The following is a 20877-nucleotide window of genomic DNA, read 5'->3' on the forward strand; positions in this document are numbered from 1 at the left end:
GTGAGAGATAGTGAGATCATGAATATGAAAATAAAAAAGCCCCAGCTCCATGCTTGTCATCGCTGCTGCCAACTGACCTGAACTGACACGGCCTCCAGAGTTGGGCTCCTTTCATAGAAGGGGGAGCCTCATGTAGTGGAGCTGGTCTATCAAAGGCTACTTTCCCCTCCCCCACAACCTCAATATTTGATGGTATGCTAGTATGAAAGCAAGTCTTGGACAAGTGCTGCTAAATATATAAACATTCATTAGCAAACAGAACACAGTCCTCTCTGTGCTGGGACACTCCAATCACACAATTCTACGAGGGGCTCACTTGAGATCCATTCCGAAGCCAGGACTGGCCAGGTCTGAAGTCAGGTCTGAGTCAAGGCCGGGGCCTCTGAGATGGGTCTCTGGAGTGTTGTGCTGTGCTTGGCTTTTTCTTTACCTCATTTACCCAACGGCGGGAAGGCATGTTCCATCTTCCTACAAACCATCGTTGAGCACTACTCATTTCGCCAAAGGAAATCACTCTTGAACATTCCCTGATCTACCGAACAAACTCTGGTGTCTATTTCTGTAACCTTCCCGCCTTTGGAGTGTGGGTTTCTGAATGTTCAGAGGATGTGAATTAGATAGAGTTAACTTGTGTACCCTGGCGTGTATAAAACTGGCTTATCTCAAGTTATTCTGGTATGAAGCATTACCACACAGACACCACGGCAGTCATGTGTTTGCATTTGGTTGGTAAAGAGCATAGTCTTTCTCCCTTTCTGGATTCTTTGTCTTTGTCCATTCCCACCCAGGCATCCTCATTCTCAATGTAATGGTGACTAGAGCCTTTTGGAGCCTAAGAATTTATACTAGGAAAATACAATCAGAGAGGGATATTCAGGGGTATAAAGAATTACACATCATTTCTCCCCAAGAAATAAGAGAGCTCATCATGTATTTAAAAGGACAAATCTAGGTCAAGTTATGATGTTACCTAGATACTCCCAAAAAAGTTGTTTTTAAAAAAATATGTTTTTATAGAGAGGGAGGGGAAAGGAGAGGGAGAAACATCCATCAGCCGCCTCCTGCACGCCCCCTACTGGGGATCAAACCTGAAACCTTGGCATGTGCCCCCACCAGGAATTGAACTGGGGACCTCTTTCTTGGTGCAAGGGGATGATGTTCAACCTACTAAGCCACCTGGCCAGGGCCCCCCACAAAAGTTTTTAAAAAAGCATTTTCTACAAGTAAGAGATATGTTTTTTATTTAACCAGCAGAACCTCTGTAAAAACTGAAACTGTTATTTCTGGAGATTCCAGAGTTTCCTTTGGAAATATCCCCCAACTCAGACAAAAGTCTGACTCAGCCTCATAAAAATCTGTGTTGTAATAGGTGCACTGAGAACCACTGAAAACAGGGTTAAAAGCAGCAAGCCATATATGGAGAAACCCATATCTTCAAACTTGTCACTCGTGTTCTGCTTTGCCACTTCTCAAAGCGGGAGTGGGCTGTGCTTTACAAAACCGAGCCGCGCACAGGCAGAACCTGCGGTGGCTCCGCGCCAGATGCCCGAGCATGCGAGTCACCCTTGCTCTGACAGCCTGGACGGTTTCTGTGGTCTCCAGTTACTCTTATTCAGCAAACAGTTTACCAGATATCGACAATGAAGCCTTTATCAAAGACTGTGTTCGCATTCATAACAAGTTCCGATCGGAGGTGAAGCCGGCAGCCAGTGACATGCTGTACATGGTAAGGCAATATCAGTGTTTGTGGCATAAGTCAGTCAAAAACAACTACTGTGTGCTGATTTTTGGAGGGGAATCCTTGGTAACCCTGGATGTTGTTGTTTGTTTGTGTTGTGTGTTTTTTTCATTGTCATTAATGTGCTCAGTAAATTTACAGTCTGTGATCAAAACAAACCCGGTGTAGCTGTCTGTCAACAGCTAGGCAAATACATTTCAGTTCTCTTTGTGGTCACTTCCTTTCCTCAGGGCATAGATAGATTGCACTTCTCTTTTTGTCTTTTGTTCCCTTTTCATTTTTGTGAGGGTTTTGTGTTTGATTGGGGCTCTAAGTGTAACTGTTTGTGGCCAGCAGAGTACTGACTTTCTCAGGAAGACAGCAAATGGAGTATGGGGACACATCGGGTTTTGATTCACTGGTTTGGGTTTGAATCCCAGTTCTGTGGCTTTGAGCTGGTTTTTAACCTTTCTGAGCTCTTAAGATGTCAAATATTGTGGTTTTTACATTTTCTAAAAGACGTCAAACAGCACACAATATTTTGCACCTACGGATACCTCTTGCTTTTAGAAAGTTCTCTTTATGCCACTTTGCTTTACAAAAAGACCTACATCCCTACCTGTTTTCTCCAACTGGTAGAAAGGGGTCTTCCCTTCTATGAAAAACAAGTGAAAAGCAGAAGGAGTGTTCAGTGTTGGTTTCCCAGCTGTACAGAGGCCGCTGCACCCTGAGCAAGCCCCTCCCAGGAGCTACATCAGCACCACAGCGTCAAGGTTTGACCTGTGTCTGTGGGCATTTGTGCTTTATTTCCACTTACTTTGTGCATCATTAGCAAGATGTGTCCTAAGGTCATTGCTTTTTCTCTTTACACCGATTTTGGCTAACCGAAGTGTTCGTAGGTCTGCTCTACTCTCGGATAGCCAGGGCAACCTTAATAGATCTTCAGTGACATGTTGGTCTGTGTCAATCACCCAGATGCTAAATTCCACGAAATTAGATGCTAGTGTTTTCTAGTAGCCCTAGTTATTACTTGAAGACCATGCTTCTATAGAGGACCATGTGCAGTGGTTCCTTCTCTGTCCTTGTCATCACACCTCATTCCCCATTTAAATTCCCACTTTGCTCACTCCAGTTACATTGTTGCATAAATAGGTTCCATTCTTGACTCTCTTGTTGTTTAATATTTGTTTTCGCAGACCTGGGACCCAGTACTAGCCCAAACGGCAAAAGCGTGGGCAAGAAAATGTCAGTTTTCACATAACGTACAGCTGAAGACACCCCACCTGCTGCACCCAAATTTCACTTCACTGGGAGAAAACATCTGGAGTGGGACTCAGTCCATCTTTTCTGTGTCTTCAGCCATCACAAGCTGGTACAATGAAGTTGAATACTATGACTTCAAGACTCGGAGGTGCAGCAAGGTCTGTGGCCATTACACTCAGGTAAGGATCTGCGCTGTATTCTCTTGAGACCATCTTTTCATGGGTGAGGACAAAACTGGAACCAAGTGTTAAGAAATTATACAGGAAGCTAGTACAGCTGTCAATATGACAGAGTCGGGGTTACAGGTTTCCTCTTAAAAATAAATAAATGGAGCCTTAACTGGTTTGGCTCAGCGGATAGAGTGTTGGCCTGCGGACTCAAGGGTCCCAGGTTCGATTCGGGTCAAGGGCATGTACCTTGGTTGCGGGCACATCCCCAGTGGGGAGTGTGCAGGAGGCAGCTGATCGATATTTTTCTCTCATCGATGTTTCTAACTCTCTATCCCTCTCCCTTCCTCTCTGTAAAAAATCAATAAAATATAAATAAATAAATAAATAAATAAATAAATAAATAAATGGAACAGAGTCCAATAGCAGAGTTGGTGGCTGAGCAGTTTAGTGGACATGGTGACATGTGCAGGCCCACCATGGCTTGGAATAATTTTGATAACAGCTCTTTTCCCGTGCGGCTTTATTCCATTTGTAAGCAATCACAGGGCCTTAAGAGTGGATGGTCAAGTACGAGTACTCTATAAAAGGTGAGGCCGTTGGTTTGGAACTACAAAATTGGGAGAAATGAGCCTCTCAGACAGCAGCATCAATAAGAATTGATGCTTTCATATCCTCCAATTCTTTCAAACGTGGATCGAGAGCTTATCAAGTGTCACAAAAGGAGAAAAAATCAAGTTACACCCCCTAGAGAGACACCAACATGTAAACCAAAAGCCACAGTATAAACAATGCTGTGGCTTTTCTGCCCCCAAATCGATAGTATTAGTCCCAAAGCGACATTCAGAGTCTCCCATTGAGATTGTTTTGTTTTGTTTTGTTTTTCACTCAAGCTGGTTTTAGCTCCCTAACCCTAACTCAAGTTGGCAACTTTATGGGAAGAAGTTCCTAGGTAGCATCTTCCGAAGTCTTCTCCATAGGCTACTTTCTGGACTAGACACAGGTGTGTGTGTGTATGTGTGTGTGTGTGTGTGTGTGTGTGTGTCTTTTTTATTTTATTTTTCCATCACCATTTATTCCCTCTATGCTCTCTTTTTCACCCCTCCCCCTGGCACAGTCACCACACTGTTGTCCATGTTCATGAGTTCTCTCTCTCTTTTTTTCTTTTATGCTCAATCCCTCCACCCACACCCCACCTCACCGCACCCCACCCCACCCCACCCCACTCCACTCAAGCTGTCTGCCTGCTGGACATGTTTTGTTTACTTATATTTATTTCCTGGCAGTCCTTGTTAAGCCAAGAACTAAAGGGACTTAATCTATGTTGGACAGGTTTGAATGAGCAAGAATGTGTTGAAATGAGGTGTGATGACAAAAACATTCCTAACAAGAGTTTTTCTTTTTTTAATGTATTTTATTGATTTTTTACAGAGAGGAAGGGAGAAGGATAGAAAGTTAGAAACATCGATCAGCTGCCTCCTGCACACCCCCTACTGGGGATACACCAGCAACCAAGGTACATGCCCATGACCAGAATCGAACCTGGGACCCTTCAGTCCACAGACCGACGCTCTATCCACTGAGCCAAACTGGTTAGGGCCCTAACAAGAATTTTTAAAGAGCAAATGTTATTAGAAAAACTCTTTTTTTAAAAAAATATATTTTATTGATTTTTTACAGAGAGGAAGGAGGAAGGGAGAGGGATAGAGAGCCAGAAACATCGATGAGAGAGAAACATCGATCAGCTGCCTCCTGCACACCCCCTACTGGGGATGTGCCCACAACCAAGGTACATGCCCTTGACTGGAATCGAACCCGGGACCCTTCAGTCCGCAGGCCGACGCTCTATCCATTGAGCCAAACTGGTCAGGGCTAGAAAAACTCTTAATACAGTTCAGCTCCATAAAGCCTTTGACTTCACTGGTATTGTTATAGGTAAAACAAGTTAAGCACAGTTACAAAGAGGTTATGATTGTGTGATGAGAAGGAAAGGACAGATTTCAGTGAGATTTTCATACTGTAAGCAAGTAGGGGCTATGAAGTCATCAGTAGTATTAAGTCCATTTCTTGGAAAATAAGTAAGGTTCCCCTAAATTTATTCCATAAACCATCAATTTTGGTTTGTGTTTCTTTTTTCTTTTCTTTTCTTTTCTTTCTTTTCTTTTCTTTTCTTTTCTTTTCTTTTCTTTTCTTTTCTTTTCTTTCTTTTCTTTTCTTTTCTTTTCTTTTCTTTTCTTTTCTTTCTTCTTTCTTTCTTTCTTTCTTTCTTTCTTTCTTTCTTTCTTTCTTTTTAATTAAATCTTTATTGTTCAGATTATTACAGTTGTTCCTCTTTTTTCCCCTCATAGCTCCCCTCCACCCAGTTCCCACCCCACCTTCTGCCCTTACCCCTGCCATTGTCCTCATCCATAGGTGTATGATTTTTGTCCAGTCTCTTCCCTTACCCCCCACACACCTTCCCCCCTGAGAATTGTCAGTCCACTCCCTTTCTATGTCCCTGATTCTATTATATTCACCAGTTTATTCTGTTCATCAAATTATTTATCTTCTTAAAGGATACCTTTCAGCATTTCATATAATACTGGTTTGGTGGTGATGAACTCCTTTAGCTTTTTCTTATCTGTGAAGCTCTTTATCTGACCTTCAATTCTGAATGACAGCTTTGCTGGGTAAAGTAATCTTGGATGTAGGTTCTTGGTATTCATCATTTTGAATATTTCTTGCCACTCCCTTCTGGCCTGCATAGTTTCTGTTGAGAAATCAGCTGACAGTTGTATGGGTACTCCCTTGTAGGTAACTGACTGTTTTTCTCTTGTTGCTTTTAAGATTCTCTCTTTGTCTTTTGCTCTTGGCATTTTAATTATGATGTGTCTTGGTGTGGTCCTCTTTGGATTCCTTTTGTTTGGGGTTCTTTGTGCATCCTGGACTTGTAAGTCTATTTCTTTCACCAGGTAGGGGAAGTTTTCTGTCCTTATTTCTTCAAATAGGTTTTCAATATCTTGCTCTCTCTCTTCTTCTGGCACCCCCATAATTTGGATGTTGGTACGCTTGAAGTTGTCTCAGAGGCTCCTTACACTATCTTCATATTTTTGGATTCTTTATTCTTTTTGTTTTTCCGGTTGGGCATTTTTTGCTTCTTTGTATTTCAAATCTTTGACTTGATTCTTGCAATCCTCTAGTCTGCTGTTGGGTCTCTGTATAATATTTTTTATTTCAGTCAGTGTATGCTTAGTTTCTACTTGGTCCTTTTTCATATCCTCAAGGGTCTCACTAAATTTATCAGCGGTTTCTAGAAAATTCTTGAAAAAGCTTATAACCGTGGTTTTGAACTCTATATGCAGTAGCTTGCTTTCCTCCATTTCTCTCATTTGTGACCTGTTTCTTTGTCTCTGCATTTTGGCTGCTTCCTTGTGTTGGTAGAGTGGCTTTCTGTGCTAGGTGTCCTATAGGGCCCAGTGGCTCAGCCTCCCCAATTACCTGAGATGGACACTCTTGGTGCACCCCTTTGTGGGCTTTGTGCACAGTCTTGTTGTAGTTAAGCCTTGATTGTTGTAGGTATCACTGGGAGGAATTGACCTCCAGGCCAATTGGCTGTGAGAATCAGCTGTGGTTATGGTGGGAGAACTTCTGTGCTGGAGACACCCTTAGGGGCAAGACTTGCTTCAGTGGGGCTTTGGTGCTCACTGAGTCTGCCCCCTGAGTGTGTCCCTTATGGATCTGAGGAGTTGTAATCTGGATGGTCCCACTCTGACCACTGGGTACACTGGCTCTTGGATCTCTAAGGAGGAGCTAATCTAGTCTCTGCCTGAGGCTACCCAGCAGGAGCTATGGAGAGACCTGCAGATTCCTCTTCTTTATTTGGGGTTTGGAGGTGCCCAGATGAAGCCCAGCTGTGAAGCAATGCAAGCTGCTGTGGGGCCTTGGGCCTTCTTTTTGGAAGTTCTGGGTCTCTCTGACCCAGCTGCAGTTAGGTAGGTAATTTTCAGATTGCAAAGGGCCAGGCCATGCATATGCAAAAGCCTCTGCGCACAGCCGCCCTCAAGTTCTGCCCGATGCCAGACAGTCCAGTTTCTCCCCATATGAGTCTGGGTCCCCAGAGACTCGCCCGGAACTGCCGTTCAGAGCAGTCGGGTGCTTGTGTCTCCCTCCCGATTGAAAAAGACAGCTGCGTCCTCAGCTGCCAGCCCTTTTCGCGTGCGCCTCCGTACCTCTGCACTTTACTTCCGCACCTCCTCTGAGTCTCAGTGAGCTTTTCTCTTTCCTTCTAGTTGTAGAATTTCCACTTGGCCAGCCTTCTTGTGGTTCTGGATGATGTCCGTTTTGTCTTTTAGTGTTTTTTTTGAAGTCAATTTTGGTTTATGTTTACAAATAAAATTAACCAGGAAATAAATTTTGTTGGGTTCCCACAAGTCCTACAGGACAAGAAAGCTAAATCCAGATTGCCTACAAGTGGTACTTGGTAACATTATGCATTATGGTGTTTGTATTTGTTTGTTTGTTTATTTATTTATTTATCTAGTTAATCCTCACCTGAGGATATTTTTGCCATTGGTTTTTAGAGAAAGTAGAAGGGAGGGAGGGAGAGACTTTGATGTGAGAGATACATCAATTGGTTTCCTCCCACATGCTCCCTGACCAGGGACAGGAGGGATCAAGCCTACAACCCAGGTAAAGCCTTAGATAGGGAATCTAACCACTGAACAACACCAGTCAGAGTGCATGATGGTGTTTAAATCTCCAGAAATAATTGTCAGTTTGAGGATGCCAACTCTCCTTCAAGCAATGTGTAAGCTTCTACCCTACACCAGGCACTTTGTAAGGCACTGGTCATATGTTAAGTCCAAGTTCCTAAGAAACAGAACCTGAGACAACAGCTTATGTGCTAACACTTTACTGGGCAGAAGTAGGAATGAGGAGAACTGGAGAGTAAGCTAGGGAGTGAAGGACTCAGCAGGGAATGGCCCTGACCCTCAGGAGTTGGCCTTCTTTGAAGAGAGGGATACGTGTAAATGGACATATAACAAACAGTGCGCAGCTAGTGCAATTTGGAAAAACTGACAGAGTGCCCTTGAGCAAAGAGGACAGAGCAGCTTATCTGGCCAAAGGGAGGCATGGAGACACAGGAGTTGTTCACACAGCAGGAAACATATAAGTTCATTCTTGAAAACTAAGCTTACTTATAAATTTCCCCTTTACATCCAGGGGGAGAAAGAATGGCTAATATTTTGGACACACTAAAACCCACTCCATTGCATACAGGTGTCAGAGCCCAAGCTGAGTGATCCTAACCTGTTCTCTGTGAGAGACATCCTACCCCCTCTTCAGAAGAGGGACCCTCACTCTGGGGAGCATGTCCAGGAACCCCCTGGGTCTGGGAAGATGCATCCCCAGCAATTACTCTTTTTAAAAATATATTTTTTGTTGATTTCAGAGAGGAAGGGAGAGGGAGAGAGAGAGAGATAGAAACATCAATGATGAGAGAGAATCATTGATCGGCTGCCTCTTGCACACCCCGCACCGGGGATCAAACCCGCAACCTGGGCATGTGCCCTGATCAGGAATCGAACCGTGACCTCCTGGTTCATAGGTCAACACTCAACCACTGAGCCATGTCAGCCAGGCAGCAATTACTTTTTAAGTGAGTGTGGTGCTTAGTTCTCTATGTCTAAGATCTTATTCATTCAATTCTCACTACAATCCTATAAGAGAAACACTAATCTCCATATATGAATACACAACCTCAGAAAGGTTAAGAAATTGTTTTCCCAATGTCATTTAGTCAGAAGAAAAGCTGGGATTCAGATACCAGGCATGTTGTAAAGATTAAATAATACAATGTCTGCAAATTATCTAGTAAGGTACTAGTATTTAGTATGCACTGAACAAAGAGTGCATTTCTCCCACGAGACGGTTTTCCACCAATTATATTGGAAGAAGGCTCAGCTTGCACAAAACCTCGCTGGGAGAGTCGACTACTCAGTTGCCATTTTAAATCCATTCTTGGAATGACCCCAAGTGGGTATTATAACCTCCCACTTATTGTCATCTTCTATTAATAAAAAGCAAGCTATTTTCAGATTTGGGCTTGTGGAGGGTGGTTGTATAAAGACAATAGATTCAGACCCATTATTACCTCACAAAGGTATGATACTTCTTAAAATGCTAACACGTTAGCTGTCTTCATGAAAGGTGATTTGTCTTGTGGAAGAATTTTGGTATAATAATATGGCAGAGTATTTACATTATATATTTTGTTGCCGACAGTTCAGCTTTGTAAAGTCTGAAATAGTTTTACTTCCATATCTGGGCAGGGCAGCAGCTTAGGTTCGACAGTGGGGAGGATGCCCTCTATTGGTCTCGTTGTTTTTATGTCCTTCCCCACCCCACCCCAACCCTCTAGAAATTTTTGTTATTTTTTACTCTCACAGAAACAAAGAACTGTGACATGTTTCCCAGTTTTTCCAGCTGGCTTTTTATATGTACAAGGTTACCATACCCCTGGTAAAGAGCTAGATGGACTCATACTGAGAATTGAAAGGGGAGGGTGGTGGGAAGGGGTTGTTAGCCAGAAGGGAGAGACATGTCTGCCCCCACTTAGTTCCCCAAAATGCCGTGTTTTTGTGAGAAAGGTAAGAGAGTCCTTCCTGGTTCTGCTAAAAGGGGAAGCACACTGAAGGCATTTTGCTTAGAGCATGGACTCTCCTCACAGTACTGCCAGGTCAAGCAAATTAGGTTCCAATGCTCATCTATAGAAATCAGGGCAGTACCTATTTATTGACTTGTTATGAGGTTAAACATGATGTTGCATGTAAAGTGCTTAACATTACCCTGGCACTGGGTAAATTCTCAATTTTAAAGCAGTAAAAATTAGTTATAAGAGAATTAAAAATGAACATTTGCTGAGTGCTTGCTATGTACCAGAAGCTGTTCTAAGCATTTTCTTATTAGCCCATTTAAAATGTCAAAATAAGCCTGTGGAGTTGGTGCTATTCTCATTTAATTGACGAGGAAGCTAAGCACAGAGAGTGTATGAGCTGGAAGATGAACTCGGACTTTGTCACTCCAGAAATTAAACCCAGAATCTGAATGTCCAAAAAGCTTTTATTAAAAGACCAACTTGAATGGACACACTAACTGTGGTACGTCCATGAACAAATATTACTCAGCAATGAAAGGGAGTGGCTACTAATGGACTCAACAACATGAATGAATCTGGAAATTTAGCTTACGCTAAATGAAAGAAGCCTGATTCAATAGCTACATTTAAAATGATCCAATTTGTATAACATTCTGGGAAAAGCAAAACCACATAGGCAAAAAACCAAATTAGTGATTGCTAGGGATGGAGGGTGGGATAGTGCCTCACTATAAAGGGCACAGGGAAACTTTTTGGGATGATGGAAATGTTCTAGATCTTCTATATGAATATATGCTTTTGACAAAATTCTTGGAACTGTACACATAAAAAGGATGGCTTTTACTACATGTCCATTACAACCTGACTTTTTAAAAAAGAGACCATCTAAAACACAAAATAAATACTAACTGACATTTGCAAACTCTTAGAAAAAATATACCAGAAATATAAAAGAAAGTAGAATAAAGAAGAATAGCTTAAAGCAGTGGTTCTCAACCTTCCTAATGCCGCGACCCTTTAATACAGTTCCTCATGTTGTGGTGACACTCAATTTCATTGTTACAAATTGAACATAATTAAAGCATAGTGGTTAATCACAACAACAATATGTAATTATATATGTGTTTTCCGATGGTCTTAGGCAACCCCTGTGAAAGGGTGGTTCGACCCCCCAAAGGGGACGCAACCCACAGGTTGAGAACCACTGGCTTCAAGCATTAAAGATACTGGGGGGAGGGAGGGAAGGAGCGGAAGACCCAAAGATTAGGAATATGTGACATACAAAAACCCTGGATGAAATTTCTCAACGACCAAAGGGTAAAAAATACAAGATTCAATGAAACCAAGAGGTGGTTCTTTGAAAATAATAAACAAGATTGATAAACCTTTAACCAGATTCATCAAGAAAAAACAAAAAGAGAGAGAGAGAGAACCCAAATAAATAAAATCAGAAATGAATGAAAAGTAACAACTGATACCAAAGACATACAAGGGACTATAAGAAAATATTATGACAACTAACTATATGCCAACAAACTGGACAACATAGGCAGAATGGATAAATCCCTAGAAACATACATTCTTCCAAACTTAATCAGGAAGAATCCAAAAGTCTGAATAGGCAGACAGTTTACAACCAGTGAAATTGAAGCAATAATCGAAAAACTCCCTACAAATAAAAGTCCTGGACCAGATGGCTTCACAGGTTAATTTCACCAAACATTCAAAGAAGAGTTAACAACCATCCTGTTCAGGCTATTCCAAAAAATTCAAGAGAAGGAGAACCTCCCATGCTCATTTTACAAGGCCAGCATTATCCTAATTTCAAAACCAGATGAAGACACAACAAAGAAAGAAAATTATAGGCCAATATATCTGATGAACATAGATGCTAAAATCCTCAAGAAAATGTTAGCAAGACTGTCAAATTACAGTGGGAAGGCTGGGGAATATTGAGTGGTGGGGGGCGGGTAAGAGATCAACTGAAGGACTTGTATGCCTGCATATAAGCATAACCAATAGACACCAGACACTGGGTGTGGGGGGGCATGTGCCGGTGAGTACATATGTACTACCATCTGTAATACTTTAAACAATAAAATAAAATTTAAAAAAGAAAATGTTAGCAAACCAGATCCAGCAACATATTAAAAAGATCATAAATCAGAGTCAAGTGGGATTTATTCTGGGGATGCAAGGTTGGTACACTATTCACAAATCAATAAACATGATATCACATAAAGAAATTGAAGTATAGAACCCACAGGATCATATCAATAGATGCAGAAAAAGCATTTGATAAAACCCAGCACCCCTTTTTCTTTACAAACTATAAGAGAACATTTATTTGGAAAATCACAGAGGGAGAAGAAGTTATTTGTAGAAGAAATGGGCTTAAGAAACAAGTTATAGAGGTAAAGGAAGGCCCTATGAGCCTCCTACCCCACCACTGAACCTTGGAGCTCAGCCTCCATTCTCAGCTCCCCTCTTCCCTCACCCTATACTCACTCCCCAAGGAGTGGTTTTTATTAATGATTTTTTCACCTAAACTTGATCTTTTTCTGCAGCCTCAATGGCCTTGTCTTTCTCACCTTGGGTTCACAGGGATGCTGCCCTCTGCTGGAAGACTTCTCCAGGCTCTCTCAGACCCACTCCCTCCAGCTTCAGCTCCAGCTCCACCTCACTAAGGAGAGGGGGAAGGGAGGAAGGGGGGCAGGGCCCCATGCTATATAACCCCTGAGCACTCTCTGCTTCCCCTGCACAGCATGAAACCCTATGTGATGACGGCTTTCCTTGGCATTTTGTGAAGGCTCCCACTGGCTCCAGCCCATTCACTTTTGCATCCCCCATATTCAGCACAGTTCTTGTCACAGAGTTGTGAAAATTTTTGAGTAAAAATAATTTAAAATGCAATATGGTACCACTGTAAAAAAAAAAAAAAAAAGTACTTTTAATGGCTGGCTTGGCTCCAGATACCTTTTTTCTTTAGGTTCTGGGACACCAAACACTATGGTAAGATGAGCTATGAAATTTGTCAGACCCAGTACAAAACTGTGGAGTCCTTGTTCAAAAATAAGGGGGAAGTATCAGTAAAGGTACTAAAATGTGTGACAGCATTGAATTAAACCATGAATGCAGCCCTCTGGTCACAGGGCCCCCCTCTCCCTGAAGCTGGCTCTGTTCTTGGTTCCCTGTGTTACTGACCTCTCCTTTCAACCTCCTGGCTGGCGGTTGTGCTTGATCCCAGCTCTCACTTGTAAAATTTTCTATTACCTTGGTCTGTGTGGTCTGATCCAGTCACATGTCTTCCAGATTTGCGTCTCTGCGCTGCAGATGGTTCTATCCAGCAGCCGGCTCAGTGTGCACTCAGACACTTGATAGGCTTCTGAACACACCCATGACACGGACAGAACCCCACCCGTGCAACCACCCATCCTCCTCCTTGGTGATTCTCCCCATCTCAGTAAATGCTGCTCGGGCCTAAAACATTAACTTGATTTGTGTCTTTTTTTCTTAACCCCACACTCAGGGCAAAAGGAAATCCTATCATCTTTCCATCTAACCGGAACCATGAGCCTGACCGGTTCTCAGGAACTCCACTCCACAATCCAAGTGTGAACTTCCCTTTTCTGTACCACCGAGATAGCCTCCCATATTCCCGCCCTCGGTCTTCTCAGTCCATTTACTTTAGAACAACCAAAGGGATCTTTCCAGCACATGAAAAAGGCCCATGACTCACATGCATACAAGACTCCCCGTGACCTGCTCTTCTGTCTCTGCCTTCGTTGCCTCTGCATCTCCTCCCCCCTCCTCCTCACCATTAGTTCCCAGCTGTTCTCCTCTCCCAGCCACTCTCCACTCAGGACCCTCGCCCTGCGAAGCTCCTCCTGCACAGGGCCTCTTCCTCCTCGCACGGCTGGCCTGCATGGTCCTCCTCAGGGCTGCCTCCTCCTCCTCTGGTCTCAGCTGAAATGCCACCTCCCAGACATGGCCCTGAACACCCAAGTTAAAGCAGCCTCCTCCTCCCTCAGTCACTCCCTATCCTGTGACCCTTTATTTCTTCATTGCGCCAACTGTCAAAAATCTATGTTATTCTTTATATATTTCACACACAGACACCCCCCCCCCCCGAATAATAATTTACAATTCTTGTTTCCACCTGAGTTCTGAGCACCTACAACCTCCCTGGTGGTATAAGTGTTCTATCTCACTAGAGTGACTATACCTCACCACGTTTATGAAGGTCTAATCACAATCAAATGTTCGCTTTCTCTCTCTCTCACTCTCTTTCAGGTTGTGTGGGCAGATAGTTACAAAGTTGGTTGTGCAGTACAATTCTGTCCTACAGTTACCGGCTTAACGTTTCCTAATGCTGCACATTTTATATGCAACTACGGACCAGCGTAAGTGCTCAAATCAACCTCTTTCTAAAAAAAAAAAAAAAAAAAAATTTAATTCTATTTTACAAAAGTATTTATTTTCACTTTAAAGAAATCGAAATAAGTGTATAGAAGAATAGTAATATTAGCCTTAATTCCTCTGCCTAGAAATCTACTGCATTCACATTCTGGTACATTTTGTGGGGTGTGTATACATCCTTTATAAATACTACATAAATACATATGTACATTTTTAACAGTAGCAAGACTAAAATGTTTTCAGGGACACAGATTAATTGGATATGGTAATAGCACCACAAAATAAGAGGATTGGTGTTACTTTATATTTATTGGTTTATTTAAAACTTGGAAATTTTGCACAATTGTCAAAATAAAAATAACTCTGATTTGAATTTCTTAATGTACATAACTTATTTCATTTACTTTTGACAATTCTTCTTTAAAATGATTACAATGTCTCCTTTTAGAAAACGGGAAGACACATGACCTCTCCCCCAACTTCCTTAAAGTTTAAGTATGCCTGCGTATGCGTCATACACCTATTTAGAAAACTGAGATTGTGGAAATGCATGTTTTCTACTTTTTTACTTAAAGTTATACCATGAGTGTGTCCCAGGTCATTGTGCTTGTACTCTGCTCCTCATGCTCTGAGCACTGCTCTAAGTAACGATGTAATCCTCACAGACTGTGAGGCTGCTTGTTACTACCCCTTTGCAGATAAGAAAACTGAGGCACCGAAGGGTGAACCGCCGGCCGAGGTCCCTCAGTTAGGGAGTGTCAGAGCCTGGCTCTGCCCTGGCCGTCTGGCTCCGGAGTCCGTGCTGTTTCGGAGTCCCTGCTCCTCATGGCCACACCTGTCCTCCAGCTCTGAGGCACACCCTCACCTCCTTCCATTGCTCAGGACAGTTTTGACCCCTCTCCTCCTGGCAGCTTCAGGTCTCTCTCATCTGTATTATCCCAAACACAGACACAACGCTCTCCTTCATTCCCCTGGGTCGCACTGAGCAAGGCTATGCTGGGTAACAGAACTTCACTCAGTGGACTGAGGAAGAGAGGGTTATAATACAGTAGAGGACATGACAATGTTGACTATCAAACAGTATAGTACCCAGTATACTTTAGCCACCACTGCCTTGGGGACCCTTGCTCATGTTAATCTTGTTCTTTTGCAAAGCCCCAGGGCCCTGATCCTTTATCTCTCAGGCTACCAAGGGAAACAGGAGAACGTCCTGCTTCTTTATTGGGCAGAGTACTTTAGGTTGCTTTGTCTTAATCTCTCCCCAGCTAGACAAATCCAGGCCTTTCCAGCAGCATGTTTCTCCCAAGATGAATTCTGCCACTTCCCTAGAATAGCAACTGCCTCGATTTTTAGCTTATTTTTGAAGCAGCTATTTCCCCCTCTTCTTTTTTTAAAATATATTTTATTGATTTTTTTACAGAGAGGAAGGGAGAGAGAGATAGAGAGTTAGAAACATCGATGAGAGAGAAACATCGATCAGCTGCCTCCTGCACATCTCCCACTGGGGATGTGCCTGCAACCCAGGTACATGCCCTTGACATGTTTCTCCCAAGATGAATTCTGCCACTTCCCTAGAATAGCGACTGCCTCGATTTTTAGCTTATTTTTGAAGCAGCTATTTCCCCCTCTTCTTTATCATGTGTAATGCACAATTAGACAAAAAAATGTAGCATAAATGATTTTACTAAATGATTTTAATTAAGAACATAACCACTCAATGAGTATTGTGTTAAATTAACAATGAAAGATATTCCGATGATTAATGTCCATTTTGGACATCTTTTATAATTGTTATCAGAATCTCTACTACATTCCTTTGATTAATTTCCATGGTGTAGAGTAAGCATGAGGGTAAATTTAATTTCCAAAACAACCTAAATTAATGTGGAGCCCAACGAAATTAGAACATATATTTTTGGGTGGGAAATAAGATGTTAATATATTTCTAAGGGGGTGGGGGGGGTTAACTTCAGAGGTAAAAGTATAGTATTAGGGGAAGGGAGTCCCTGAACTTGGATTAGAAAAAATAACATCTTATTTTCACTAACCTCTACTGAAAGTAACATTTCATTACGAATGAAGGGAACACCCCAGTTTCACCAGCAACACCTGTGCATTCTATTGGCACTATTATATCTTTGTAAATATCACAGATATTTTCGTATCACATTCTGGTTGCTGTAGATCATCTCAAAATAGTTTTTATTCATCACTGCTTTGAAATTAATATAACTATTAAACTCCCTGCTTGATCTTATCTAATATTTAATAGAGAAGTACATTTTACTATATCACAAATGTTTACCGTTTTGACAACTTTCAATTTAATTGGTTTCTTTTACACTAGTAGTCCTATAACATTTATTTTATGCATTAAAAAAAAACACAACTATTTTCAGGGAGTCCACAGACCCCACCAGGCAACCAAAGGGTCCCAGGCATAAAAAGTTAAGAACTTCTAAAAGCAGAGTTCCAAAAAGGTCTAGTGTACCTGCAAGTTCACTGAAATAAATGCACAGCCCCTCACTGCTACTCTGCAGATCTTCACAGGGATAGAAAATGTTTGGATAGTCTCTCACTTTCTAGTCTGTGACCTTGGTCAATTACTTGCACTCTTTGCCTCAGCCTCTAGCAATATAATGGGGATAAATAACTGTATCTTCCTCATCGGGCTGAGGTTAATTCATTAGGACTTAGAACAGTGCCTAGCTCACAAGGAAGACTCAGTAATTATTATCTACTAGAGGCCTGTTGTACAAAGAGATTCATTCAATAGGCCTTCCCTTCCCTTGGCTGCTGGCACCAGTTTGACTCTGGCACCCGGGACCCAGGCCTTCGCTCTGGCCGGAGCTGGCTCTGGAGCCTTCAGGCTTTGCTCTGCTGCTTGGCGCCTAGGTATGCAAATTAACCACCATCTTTGTTGGGTTAATTTGCATACTCTCCTGATTGGCTGGTTAGCATAGTGAAGGTACAATCAATTACATGTTTGTCTATTATTAGGTAAGATAATTCCTATCACATCTTTTATACTGCACTTTAGACATTCCCCATGTCTTGTTTTCTTTTGTTAGGTGCTTATCCAGCCAAATGGCTCCCATCCAATAAACACCAGGGCGGCTTGTGGATGGAGGAGTCAATGTAGGTCACACCACCCTTTCTAAGATGGACAGTTGCTTGGATGACAGTGATCACATGGGCCAGGCAGTCAGAGGGAGACAGAGAGATCTGGGTTTTGTTCTGACTCTAACATATATTGTGATATATGTGTGTGTGTGTGTGTGTGTGTATACACAAATACATATATATAGTGATTTTTTGCAAACTACTTAATCCTTAGAGCTTTAGTTTCCTTATCTATAATATAGAAAAATACCTTCCTCCGTGAGTTGTCTTAAGAATTAAATGATGTAGACCAAGACACAGGTTTACAGACACAGGCACACAGAAGAAACTCTATATGTGAACAGGTTTCCATTTCTGCTTTCCTCTCTCCACTTCTCTTACCAACCCTCTGAATCTGAACTTCTATCCTATGGGTTTAGTCAAGGATTCATAGTAAATTGTAATTGTAATACAACAACAACAACAAACCTCTCCTAATGGACAGTTTTCTTCTTCTTTATAGAGGAAATTACCCCACTTTGCCATATAAAAAAGGATCCACTTGCAGTGCTTGCCCCCAAAATGACAATTGTTTGGACAATCTGTGCGGTGAGTAAAAGAAACAACCTACCCATAATACAATGTTTAAACGATTGTAACTTTCTACAGTTAAGAATGCAAACCTTTGTTTTATCCTAATAGCTATTATCAGGAATAGCTATTAGGTTGCAATCAAACCAATGGCTCATTATTGTCTTAGCACTATATGTTTAATATAAATTTAAAGAAGCAATTAGTATCCTTTTTATTTAGCTCTAATCAGTACAACACAAAAATGACTATGGTGTTGAAAACTATAGACCCAAAATTTGCTAATTTCAGCAAGATAAAAAATTTGTATAATGAAACTATCCAAATGAACAGTATTCTGAATTTTATGATATACCTGTCGGAGGCACTCAAGGCTGCATCTTCATCTGTAGAATAAATGAAAGAAGCTGTAATGGGGCACTTCTTAAATGAGCAAAACAACAATATTTTAATGAGGATGGTGTAGAAAGCCAATGAAGATAACTTCAAGGATGTTTTACTAAACATCCTAGCAAAATTCTGCTTTGTAATTTTGAAATAATAATCCATAACTGGCCAAGAGTTTATTTATAAGTTCCTCTTCCAGACACATTTCTTTGCATCCCAGTATATTTTTAAATTTTTTCCTATGATGTGAAGAAAGGAAAACTCAATTAAGCTGTTGAAGTTGTGCAAATCCTTTTGTGTAGTACTTTAGTGTCCACATCTGTAACGCACTGAACTCCCAGAGCTCCAGGGCTGGGGTGAGGTTCTTAGAAGAGAGGCAGGACAGAGTGAACCTAGTTTAACTGCATAAATTTTGTTTGGCAAAAGCGTTCAATTGCTTACGTGTTTTCTAAGGCCCCTTCTAGGTCTAAAATTACAAAATTATTTTAAACTGCCCGTTCCTTTTCTCCCGATGTAAACAGTTAACTCTCATCTTCCCTCCAAGAACAGTAACACTTTATCGACCAGGTTTCTGAGCCAGTCCTGTCTCCCTAGTTCAAGTATTCTTTATTTTACTCATACCAGTTTTGTTAGGAGAACTTGGTAATGTGTAGTCCAAGTGCAACAAACCTGTTCTCAGAGTATCGATATATTTACTGAATTTTCCCTTTCATGTTGCTACAACACTACAAAGCAAATTATTATGTTTTACAAGTTAGGTTTTATAGCATAGAAGTTAAAACCATAGATTTTAGAAACAATATGCCCAGGCTTCCAACCAAGATGGCGGCATAGGTAAATGCTGTATTCACTTCCTCCCACAACCACATCAAAATTACAACTAAACTACAGAACCATCAATGTTGAAAACTGTGTGAAGTCTAGCAGCTTCACAGTAACTGAACATAGAAAAAGCCCAGGTGTGATCAGGGATGCTCACAGGTACCCAGAGGGCCAGATCCTTTTTGGTTCTACCACAGGAATCCAATAGCAGCTGGAGTAGGATTGGTGTCAAAAGGTGTCTTGACTATAAAAAAAGTATCAAGAAGGCGAAGGCAAATGCAGTTTTCTTCTAGTGCTCCAGTGTCAAATTCTGAATAAAGCTAAGCGAAGGGAGAGGAGTAGATATGACTATGATTGCCAAATGCCCCTATATGTAATTTACCAACATAATGAAATGGATGAGAGAGGCCACTGTCCCTCTTTTACTGACTGATCATAAACAGCATCATTATTCTAAAGGAGGAACTTATTTTCAGGAAAATATTTTAATAAATTGCTCATACTCAATATTACTAATATTTTTTATTTTAAAAATTTAATGTTTTAATATTTATTTTAATTGGATTCATTATCTGTTAGATGTGATATGTAAAATGATTTTCCATTTACAGTAGTGGTACATAAAAAGTTTAGTTTATATAAAAGTTGCTTTAAAAATATCAAGTGAGTAGTTAGTACAATAAAATCTTTAAAAAGTAACCTTTGAAAATCACTACAATAAAGTCAAAGCAACAGTTAGTAGTTATAATTAGAAACTTGGTTTTAAAAAATAAAACAAAAGCCTCCCCAGTACCTACTCTTTTAATTTTTTTCTTCTCTCTGATTTTACAGTTAGCACACAGCGAGACAAACTCACACGTATGTATATAAATCTTAATGGTTTCATTAAAGTCTTTGTGAATTATGTTACTGCATTATGAAAATAACATTTAAGAGGATATTTTATGTTTGTTTCACAGGTTACTACTCTATTGTGTATCCAGACTGGCCGATATATATACGTAACAGATCCCTCTCTCTCTTTTTCATTGTTAGTCCACTAGTACTAATCCTGGCTGCTATTATTACCATCTTGGTCAAGTACAAACATTTAGTTCTTTTGGACTAATACAATCCAGAAAAATACAGTTTACAGACTTGCCCGGCCAGTGTTGCTCGGTGGTTGAGCATTGACCTATGAACCAGGAGGTCACTGTTTGATTCCTGGTCAGGGTCCATGCCGGGGTTGCAGGCTCGATCCCCAGTAGGGGGTGTGCAGAAGGCAGCCAATCGGTGATTCTCGACTTCATCATTGATGTTTCTATCCCTCCTTCCCTCTCCCTTCCTCTTTGAAATCAATAAAAAAAATATATATTTTTAAAAAGTTTACAAACTCATCTATATAAGATGTTTTAAAAATAACAACTGGGTATAATTCTAAGTTTAAAACATTCCAGAAAAAAATTACATTGCTTCAGTAAAGCCATAACCAAAATTGTTCAAAGTCCTCACTCTACAGGATAAACTCACCTTTACTTTCCATGTTTCTATGAAAAAGTACTATTTTCAGGCTGCCACAGTGACTTTCAGTTAGTAACCTAAAATGAGGGAGCTAGCCCTAACCAGTTTGGCTCGGTGGATAGAGCGTCGGCCTGCAGACTGAAGGGTCCCAGGTTTGATTCCGGTCAAGGGCATGTACCTTGGTTGCAGGCACATCCCCAGTAGGGGGTGCGAAGGAGGCAGCTGATCGATGTTTCTCTCTCATCAATGTTTCTAACTCTCTATCCCTCTCC

The 20877-nt window shown here is 41.2% G+C and overlaps 1 protein-coding gene across 1 annotated transcript; it reads left to right on the forward strand.

The window, feature by feature from the left end:
• Positions 1-1442: 1442 nt before the first annotated feature.
• On the forward strand, positions 1443-20441 carry GLIPR1 (GLI pathogenesis related 1). Its single transcript, XM_006099159.3, has 6 exons — positions 1443-1726; positions 2914-3159; positions 14078-14187; positions 17829-17914; positions 19937-19963; positions 20065-20441. Exons 1-6 carry the CDS (start codon positions 1553-1555, stop codon positions 20211-20213), a joined length of 792 nt encoding a protein of 263 aa, XP_006099221.1. The 5' UTR covers positions 1443-1552; the 3' UTR covers positions 20214-20441.
• The last annotated feature ends 436 nt before the right edge of the window (positions 20442-20877 follow it).

The sequence above is a fragment of the Myotis lucifugus genome, unplaced genomic scaffold (assembly GCF_000147115.1).
Source record: "Myotis lucifugus unplaced genomic scaffold, Myoluc2.0 scaffold_261, whole genome shotgun sequence".
Taxonomy (NCBI): domain Eukaryota; kingdom Metazoa; phylum Chordata; class Mammalia; order Chiroptera; family Vespertilionidae; genus Myotis; species Myotis lucifugus.

Coding starts and splice junctions, on each gene's coding strand:
- GLIPR1 (XM_006099159.3), top strand. CDS start 1,553: ATGCGAGTCACCCTTGCTCTGACAGCCTGGACGGTTTCTGTGGTCTCC. Junction 3,160..14,077: donor TCTGTGGCCATTACACTCAG/GTAAGGATCTGC, acceptor ACTCTCTTTCAG/GTTGTGTGGGCAGATAGTTA. Junction 19,964..20,064: donor ACAGCGAGACAAACTCACAC/GTATGTATATAA, acceptor TTTGTTTCACAG/GTTACTACTCTATTGTGTAT.